Here is a 10430-nt window from a genome sequence, read left to right on the forward strand (position 1 = left end):
GTCATGTTTACAATTACAAACGTCAAATTTAAAGATATTTATGTAATTGCTATGGTTTTGTCTGAACAAATAAAATATATAGTACGTATCGTTAGTAATATTCAAATATTGCCTAAGTTTTGCAACTAACATAAAAATGATTTTAAAACAAAACTATAGGTTATAATACACTAATTTAATGAATATACTTCACTTGAAATAAGAATAAAATTAGCACAATTGGTGATTTAATAAAAGAATTGAGGTTAAGTTTGTCTGATACTACTAAATTACTAACTTCAAATATTTATGTTCGAATTAATAACGTATATAACTTAAATATCAAACATATTAAGCAAACACATCATTATTTATTCTTAAACGGATAAAAATACTTCAAAAGGCGTCATAAGAACCAAGCTAGAAAGGCTAAACCCAAGCTTACCTTTAAAAACGATCCAAAATCACTGTTATTAAACAAAAAACTATTTCATTTAGCACTAAATCCCTTTCTGGAGTTCACACACTTGTATTTAACACTTATTTATCACTTTTTCCAGTAATAAACGTAAATTACTGTCAATGGAGAAGAGAGAAGCTCAAGCCTAACACAAGCTTGGTTAAGCTACTATTCTCGAAAGGGGGAGTAACCACATCACCACTTCAAGATCATTCGTAACGTAACCCTAATATCAATTTAACAGTACTAAACTATTTTTTTACCTAAACAAAGAGAAAAAATACCAAAAAAGCTCCTCTTTTGGCGCTTAGTTGGTCAACATGGCGGGCTCCCCACTCGGGAAGAAGCCAATAAGGCTGAGCCTAAAACGGTATACATCAATATACCGAAATAATGGTTCCGATCATATACAGCATGTTCTCTAACCAATATACCTATTTCTGAACATTTAAATCAAAATTTTAAGGATTTTTAAGCTTTTTTTTGTATTTTTATTCATAATAATAATATTCCGTAGAAATGTAGTTCCATAAACGCTACGTTACGGCTGTCTTCCCAGAGGCTGGGGAGCCCACTTCTGAGCTGATTTTATTTTATTTAAGTAATTTAAAATTCTGTATTTAGCAGTATCTACCATACACTAAATCCTACGGAAGGCTGTTCTTGGCCTTTCGAGTAAGGATGTTTGCCTGTGCCCATGATCAATTCGGATTATACCGTAAAACTGAACTATCACAAACACAGCAATGGCTACCCAGCTACTCCAACGGGTTGTTGGAGATGTGAAAAATCCTTTGAAATTCGCTACAATCTGATTGGTCTAGGGGAGTCACGTGACCTGGAAAAGGACAGAATTACATTGATTTTCTTAAATTTGTTGTTTTAATTGTGTTTTTACAGGCATTATTCAGACGAGGGAGTCCTTTCTATTATTATTTAATAAGTAAAAGCAATATTGAAACAAGTCTCAAATGCCTTTACATAAATTTCTCATATCTGATGTGGTCTCAGTTCAGAACCTAACCAGTCTGCCATATCGTCACGTGACGTACATTGTTTACCCTCCCAACCGAGCATTTCAAACATAGTGTGTACACTATGTTTTGTATATCTCTTATTATATAACAACAAAAAGTCACTAATACATACATTCATTTTTTATTGTTTTAACTAAACCATTATTTTGTGTACTTTATTTTTGTTGATGATTATGACATGATACTGATTCAGATGGCTTTTTTCAGTTGTGTGTTCTAAAACTATAAACAACTGAAGTTTGGTATAACCTTTTTGTTATTACAAATATTAAAAAAAACGATTATTTACCCTCGGAACAGGTTCAATTCTGTATTATTCACAATAAAATCCAGATTATTTCAAGAAAAGATTACAGAGATCGAATCGTTAATGATTTGAAACATGGTACCTCTAGGTCCTTCTCAACCTTTAACCCAACCGGGAAATCATCAGTTGGGAAATTCCATGAGTAGCTCCAACAAATCCAGTTCTAACATGGTACTTATTATTAAATTAATGTTACTGTTTCATTATGGCATGTATCTTCAATACTTCCCTATGTAGTAATGGGGATGTGAGTTATCTGTAACCTATAAAGTATGTTACATGTTAGGGGCTAAATTATTATACCCTCTCTGATTCCTATGTTGTGCTGTTCTCATTTTAAAATTTGTTGATACTCAATAATTTTGTTGGTTGTTTCAGAAACCCAACTATACCTTAAAGTTTACTTTAGCTGGCCACACAAAAGCAGTATCCTCAGTGAAATTCAGCCCAAATGGAGAATGGTTAGCTAGCTCTTGTAAGGAATAATGAGTTATATTTGTAGTATATTGGTTTAAAAAGTATAATGATTGGAAATTGATACTAAATAACTGCATGTTACAGCTGCTGACAAGTTAATAAAAATTTGGGGAGCATATGATGGAAAATTTGAAAAAACTATTGCAGGACATAAACTTGGTATATCTGATGTTGCCTGGTCAAGTGATAGCAGACTTTTGGTTAGTGCTTCTGATGACAAAACTTTAAAAATATGGGAGTTAAGTTCAGTAAGTATTTTTTAAATTAATATTTGAAACTTGAATTAATATGACTGACTGTTCTATTGTTATAACTATGTATCATTGGCCCATATGATTTCTTAATAATATCATGTTGAACAGAATAATTTTCATTTTTATATTATCTTATTTAAAGTTTTCCTGATTATTCCTGTTAAGGGCCTTAAGTATGAGTATCTATGTTCATTTGACTGTATTCATATGTATGTCTGTACATAAATATTTGTGATATCTTTTTCATCTTTATTTCTTGTTTACTAGAATAAAAATCTCTTAGAGGATAGGTCAAAATGTTTCTAAATTAAAATTGAAAAAATAAAAACATAAATGTGTTCTGACCGTCATATATATTTTTTATAATAGATTTTATGTATTTTATTAAAACCAGCATATTAGGAGGAGAGGGAGAAAATCTAATTTATTTGTGTGAGAAGATGGTTGGGGGTGCGGTCAATGAAAAACAGAAATAAGTACGATTAACTTATTTTTTTATTAGCAATAATAAAAATAAGTTAATCGTACTTATTAGTGTTTTTCATTGACCGCACCCCCAACCATCTTCTCATTCATCATCCACAGTCAACTATCTCTCATAATTACTAATTTATTTGTATTTGAATGTATTCTTTTGTTGTTTTGATCTCTTTCTTGAGCAATTGTTTTGATACAACTGTTTTTTCTGTCAAGAAACAGGCATTACTTTAATCTAATAAATAAGTGTTTATAAAGTAGTGCAAGAACATCATCATTTTTCTATCTCAGCAATATTATTTGTCTTATATGCTCATAATTCTAACTCGAGACTATCACTATAACCCCTTAAGAAAACAGAAAAATATCAGGATGAATGCAATTAAATGTGACAAAAAAATAATCATGTTTATTCCTGTTGTTACTATTCATTTTGTTATAATTTCTATATTTGTTTCAGTAATTGTATTAGGTGGTATTGGGAATTTTTTCATATTCAATAAATGTAATCAAATGAATCTTTAAATCAATCTGCCCAGTCTATTCAGTTAGATTTTCTATTTTTTATCTAGTACTATGACTAATACCTCTATTAACCAGCACGTGTGGTACAATCACAATTTCTTATTATGAAAACATGTTTTTATAAAATCATGCTAAACGTTTTATAATAATAATAGCAGATTATGAACTAATGTAAAAATAATTTTGTTTGCTGTCAGATCTTCACATTTTCTCATCATTATGTTATAATTCAATTCATTAAAATTGAACTTATACATAAATAAATAAAAATTAATTTAAGAAATTATATTTTATTAATTACAATAAAATACCCATCATTATTTCCTCTTATTTTTCCTGTAGATCAGAATGTACCCTGATCCTCTTAACTTATCATCAGGTAAACAAATTATTAGTAAACATTTGACCAATACTTATGTAAAAACACAGATTTCTGAATTAAATGAAATCATCAATCCTACATTTGAGATTCAGTAGGATTATTCTTTTTACTTTTAAATTGTTTCACTGCTCAAGCTCATATTAGATTCTACCATTTTATTCAACTGGGCAAACTCATTAACACAGAATAAAATTCTACTTTAGTTTCTATCTTTTGTTCATTTCTCCTAATTATTTATATATATATATATATATAACACACACATATAAGGAAATAGAATGTCTAATATTGAAGACATTAGAAAATTATTACAATGATGATAAACCATAAAATAATGATACCATTAACGACGACAAGCTGCGTTTGAGAAAAATTATAAGGCCCTTGTTTCTTAACTTATTAGCAATAATACATACACTTTCTGCACAGGTGATCAGTATATCTAACCTCTGTTAACTCTCAGTTTTTTACAACTGTGTATTACACAGGTTAGATATACTGATTGCCTGCGCAGAAAGTGTATGTATTATCGCTTTACTAGTGATATTATTTACTTACTGTTAAGAAACAAGGCCCCCGTAATTTTCCCCATATGTTCATGGTTTCATTATTTCATTATAATAATTTTCTAATGTCTTTAATATTAGACATTTCATATCTTTAATTATTATTTCTGTAATTAGTCACTAAGAACTTTTGTTTTTGTTTTTTAGGCTAAATGTTTGAAGACTTTAAAAGGACACAGCAATTATGTGTTTTGCTGTAATTTTAATCCTCAATCTAATCTTATCGTTTCGGGGTCGGTAAGTAGTAATTCATACTAATGACCTAATTCTATCATTGTAGTAATACTTCTCTAACATCATAAAATTTCATTTACAAATGTTTTTTTTTCTATTCAGTTATTGCCCTTTAGTATTTGTGTTTATTATTATTTCTAGTTTGATGAGAGTGTTAGGATCTGGGACGTGAGAACTGGTAAATGTTTAAAGACGCTTCCAGCTCACTCAGACCCTGTCAGTGCTGTTCATTTTAATAGGGATGGATCACTGATTGTTTCTAGTAGCTATGATGGTTTGTGGTAAGTTGAACAGATTGAAAACAATATTTGTTAAAATTATTTTAGTCATTAGATAACTGTCACCTTGCTAATTAATACTCTGTTTTTATGTTTTGTGTTAGTTGGAGGGATGTATTTTTTTGAAGACCTTTGATTTTGATAAAATTAATCCTCAATTTATTTTCAATAAATTATCAATAATATACACATTTTAAATCACCAACTGTTTAATTCTTGAGATTTGAATAAATGATAAAATTTAGTAGAGAGCGAATGGTTTATCTTATGAAATAATTAAATTTATATAATCATCAACGAAGTCAAGATTTGGAAAGTGGTTGTTGAGGTATTTATGTTTAGTAGTATGATGAGAAGATAGTTGACCGTAGATAATATATATGAGGAGAAGATGGTGCGGTCAGTAAATAACACAAATTAGTTGAGAGAACTTATTTAATAGTGCCAACGTTTCGGCCAGAGTTTCTAGCCTTCATCGGAGCTAAGAACAAAGAACAAGATAACAACCAATGCATGAACCAAAAAAAAAATATAAACAGAATGATAAAAGTAAATAATTATGCAGAATGAAAATTATTAAAAATAAAGTGACGATAGAAGTGGAAAATAAAATGTTTAATTAAATATGGAAGAAGAATAACATAGTCAAGGAAATAAAAATTTTAAAGTTATATAATGCAAAGAAGCAAAGAAATATGAATATATTAATTTAATAATAATTAAAAAAATTAAAGTTTTGGAAAGAAAAAAAAATATATATGTAACTTATGAAATATGTAAGTATAACCACTAGGATAAAGAAACAAAATATGAGGTTGAGTTAGACAAAAGAATTGAATAGGAAACATGGCAATAATAGTATGTGGTGAATATAACTAATAACTTGGGTAAGGAGAAATAAGAAGAGAAGGAGAAGGGGGTAAAAGAAAGATAATAAAAGAGAATAAGACAAAGAACTCGCCTAGTAGTAGAAGATCGGAAATCTAAGTGAGCGGTAAGACTCTGAGTTAAAAGAATACTTTATGCAGATAACAAAATTACCGGAAGGTGAGAATGTTTAGTAGTATTGCAATTCTATTTTAAATGGCTACTTTCTACATAGGGGTGGTCAATTGCTAAGTTTCGGTCCTCTGAATTACTATGAAAACTATATGTTCAAATTTCTATATCTTTTTCTCTAGGTTTACCATAATATACATGTACATATACATACCACATTAAAATTACTACTGGGTTAATGACTGTGTTGTAAATTTTAGTTAAAATTACCGAGCATGATTCATGGAAAAAGTGTAATTTTTTAAATATATAAGAAGTCTTTTAAGAACTGAGTCCAGATAAATGAAAACGGTCATGTTTTTTATTTTTTCTAAAATTAAATCTTACTAATTAGGTTATTATTATATTAATCTCCTAAAAATCAAATCCATATTCAAAATAATACCACCAAATGCTGCAAATAAAGACCAACCTTAAAAGGAGATGATATAAAAAATCTACTCGGCCAGGAAAGGAGCCTTGTGTTTCAAGCCTCAGCTTAGGTATTTGTAATTGACGAACATCATGAAAGTCATCCTCGATACCTTTTGTCTCAGTTTAGTGGGGAATGTTTTAACCTTAAGAGTAACTGCTTTTAATGATTCCTCCCGGAGAAATTCATCTCTTGGCACTTTGTGTATCAAGTATCACCTTATGAGAAATAAATGCTAAAATTAAGTTGAGCAACTGTTGTTAACGCAATTATTACTAAAGTTGAATGACTACAATGAGTACTCAAGTTACTTCTGGTCAAACATACAGCTTCCTTTCAACTAGGCTGATGTGCCGAGGGATGCCTTCCTGTCGTTTATCCTACAATATTTGTGGAGTTGGCAATTCTTTGGCGATGGATATTTAATTTATCTAAAATATATACTATTTTTTTCATATTATTTTATCCACTTATTTTTTTTTGTTTTGGTAATTAATACATTTATTCTTTGCTATTTATTAATTATAAACTCTTTAGAACATGATTTGGAAAAATTATTAGAGTACTAAAAAATAAAAATAAATACCAGTTTTAATGAATCTGCAACATATAAATTTTTTTATTAAAATGTTCAGCTTATAGAAAGCAAATAATAGTGAATTGAAAGAGAAACTTTTTCAGAAAATTATTTTTAGAATTTTTTAGAAAAGTGATTTATATGAAGTGTGTACCCTAACATGTGAATATATGAAAAAGGGTTTTATGTACATAAATTTAAATTTATCTCAACCATTTTCTTTCTAAAATAATGTAAAAATTTAATCGTTAAGTATAAGAAAATAAGTAGTGATATAAATATAAAAATTATTGTATTTATTTATTTTATTTATTTTTTTTTTAGCCGTATTTGGGATACTGCCTCAGGACAGTGCCTGAAGACTTTAATTGATGATGATAATCCTCCTGTGTCTTTTGTAAAATTTTCTCCTAATGGAAAATATATTCTAGCTGCAACTTTAGACAATACATTGAAGTTATGGGATTATAGCAAAGGAAAATGTTTAAAAACATATACTGGGCATAAAAATGAAAAATACTGTATATTTGCTAATTTTTCAGTAACAGGGGGGAAGGTGAGTTAAAAAACATGAATAATTTTCGTCTAAGATTCTTTATGAAGTATGGTTTTTCGCTTTTCGTATCTTTTAAATTTAATTTATTCTTGAAGTAGTGGTTCAGTTCTAAATTGGATTCAACTTGCTTTAAAAATTCATAAATATTATCTTGTTAAAAGCTTGTTATTTTAAATATTCTGCCTTTATGGATATGTATTAGGAAAATTATCATTTAAACTATTAATTATTTATATTTTAGTGGATTGTTTCCGGCTCCGAAGATAATCTTGTGTATATATGGAATCTCCAGACGAAAGAAATTGTTCAAAAACTTAATGGCCATACAGGTATAGTATGTCATAATAATATAAATAGATGAATTATATATTTTTACTAAAATCCTTTTTCTCAAGTTTTGGATATCCAAAATGGCATTATTGTGTAATAGATATTTTACTTATAATCGGTTAAGTAATCAATAAAGTAAATTATAAATTTTTTTTCCTCAGTTTTACAAATTATAGCGAGGGAAGAATGACGATGGTTCAAAAATGTTTGTCAATATCACTTATTATTTATAAGTTTATTGGATCCTGTGAGCAATAATATCTGTTTTAGATACCTTTCTGAGATAATTAAAAAAATATACATACAATTTTCACTTTTTTGGGGGATTCATACCATTTACCATTGCTTTCTGTGGTCATATCAGACAAAACCTTTATTTTTAAGTAGCCATAGCCAAGGGGACCCCCTAAATTGAAAGAATTTTTCCATGGTTTACAATCAGAAAAGTACCTCGGTGATCATTCTCATTTTTACTATATGTAAAAAAAAATCAACTTAATCGATTGTTCTTTTTCAGACGTTGTGCTGTGTACTACTTGTCACCCGACAGAAAATATCATCGCTTCCGCTGCTTTAGAACAAGACAAAACTATCAAATTGTGGAAAAGTGATACTTAGCCTCCCTATTGTGAATATTTTCATTTGAACTTTTCCCAGGTCCGAAAGAAGTGTGGCAAAATTTAAACTTTTGTAGATCCATCTAATTATGGTGAATCAATCATGAATGAGTGTGAACTAAAAAAATTTATTAACTAAATTGATCTTAATTATTTGACAATTTTGTATTTAAGCGTTTTATTTATATATGCATATATTTTTTCTTATGAATTTTAGTAGCATACTCTGACTAAGTGGCAATTTACACTTGATAATTATTAAATGAGATAAACTATAAATTTGTAATATTTAGAAGATGTAATTATCAATTCAAGGAAAACATATCGATTCCTCTTAAATTTTCAATATTTATTTCGCAAATGGTGTACTAGCTAGTATACTTTCCTTCTCACTCAATAATTTTTTTTCAAACTCTAATTTTTCTCTTAATGTTATTACAAGTTATTTATTGACTATTCAAAAGGTAAACTGTAGAACTAATTAATAAGAAAATGTTAAAAGGTATAAATTTCATTGTACATATTTGCATCAGTATTTAAAAATATGTTTATAAAATATTAATAATGTCAGTATCTGTGAAAAAATTAAATGTTGAGGTGAAAATGACTCTAATCTTTAATGAGAAAATATTCAAGTACTCAGTCAATTAAATTTTTATTGCTTCTGTTGCTATACATTATTTTCATGCTCAGTATTTTATTAAGAAGGAGTATATATTTCTTCATTCAATAACATAAATAAAAAATAAATGTTATCTTCAGAGTGCAATAAAAAAAAGAAAATTTTTAAGTTGAACATAATTTTTTTTTAATTTTACGGCTAAGCAGTTCGAACAGTCTTTAAAATTATCAATAGTAGTTATGTATTTGTAAAAATTCTGTCATGTTTTTTGACAGTTCCTTCTATCTTTATTCATAATTCATCTATATAACTAATGTTTACGAATTCGGATGTGCATATGTAAATATGTGTTTTATATTGTAAAAATGTAATTTTAAGTATGTGTACTATACAGTACATAAATTGTTATAACTATGACCTAATTTAAGCTAATTATTTTACTAAGCTTCTCAAACTGGAAAAAAAAAGAAGTAATAAGATCACGGATGTTGTCCTGCATTAATATTTTTTAATTATATTGAAATCCATAAATGTAAATAATATTAAAGTTTTATAGAATGAATTGTGTAATCATTTTATCTAATTTACCCAACTATATTTAATTAAATGATCTTTTCATATTTAAATGTAGGTATGCAAATAGCAGAAAAAACAATTAGTAGCCAATGTTTTGTCCCTCTTTGCAGGGCTAATTGAGATCAAGATAGAAACATGACAAAAATATGCAAAATATAGTGAAATAATAATTAATTGCTACTTATGTAATTATTATTTCACTATTGATTACTCCAGTAGTACACATCTCCAATAATAATAATCATTACTGTACTTGTTTTTAATTGTTATTCTATTGATTTATATTTATATTCTTTCAGTTTGCAGTATTCCTCTTTTGTTTCAATTTTTTTTTATTTATCATCATTTATACATATTATTAACTTAAAAAAAAAAATGTAAGCCTTTATATACTTTAAAAGTATATTTAACCATTTAAAATGGATTGCCGAAGATTTAAAGATACAGTTACAAAATTTCATGGTGGAGAAGTAAAAAAAAGGTTTATAAATTATGGGTATGATTCTTGTTGTGGAAGAATTCTCAGCATGAGATTTTGTCATGTTTCATAAAATATTTTATTTTTCATTCGAATGAAACTAATATTGGAGTTAAACCTCAAGTTGGAGAAAAAATAAAAGGGCAAAAGGTTGGCTTTGAGAGATCATTGGTTAGCGAAGTATGGTATTATTATTATCATTGCTTAGTGAAGTATGGTATTATTAT

The 10430-nt window shown here is 27.9% G+C and overlaps 2 protein-coding genes across 25 annotated transcripts in view; one reads left to right on the forward strand and one right to left on the reverse strand.

Moving 5' to 3' along the window:
• The window catches only part of LOC106687773 (bromodomain-containing protein 3), an 88140-nt gene that overhangs the window by 59007 nt on the left and 18703 nt on the right, over nt 1-10430 (reverse strand). For 14 of the 24 annotated variants that reach the window (XM_067048323.1, XM_067048325.1, XM_067048326.1 and 11 more), the window contains exons 1-2: nt 2087-2212; nt 1074-1277 (exon numbers count right to left, since the gene is read on the reverse strand). The exons of 1 other annotated variant lie outside the window; for it this stretch is intronic. The gene's annotated coding sequence lies outside the window, so the exon portion shown is untranslated. Of the gene's footprint in view, nt 1-424; nt 1028-1073; nt 1278-2086; nt 2313-10430 lie in introns of those variants that run through there. 9 more of the 24 variants (XM_067048324.1, XM_014431833.3, XM_014431835.3 and 6 more) reach the window with 7 other exon arrangements.
• Nucleotides 1637-9711, forward strand: wds (WD repeat-containing protein wds). Its single transcript, XM_014431854.2, has 8 exons — nt 1637-1954; nt 2162-2258; nt 2345-2508; nt 4612-4701; nt 4840-4979; nt 7349-7580; nt 7822-7909; nt 8428-9711. Exons 1-8 carry the CDS (start codon nt 1859-1861, stop codon nt 8526-8528), a joined length of 1008 nt encoding a protein of 335 aa, XP_014287340.1. The 5' UTR covers nt 1637-1858; the 3' UTR covers nt 8529-9711.

Source organism: Halyomorpha halys, unplaced genomic scaffold (genome assembly GCF_000696795.3).
Source record: "Halyomorpha halys isolate HHAL.00 unplaced genomic scaffold, Hhal_1.1 Scaffold1010.1, whole genome shotgun sequence".
Classification (NCBI taxonomy): domain Eukaryota; kingdom Metazoa; phylum Arthropoda; class Insecta; order Hemiptera; family Pentatomidae; genus Halyomorpha; species Halyomorpha halys.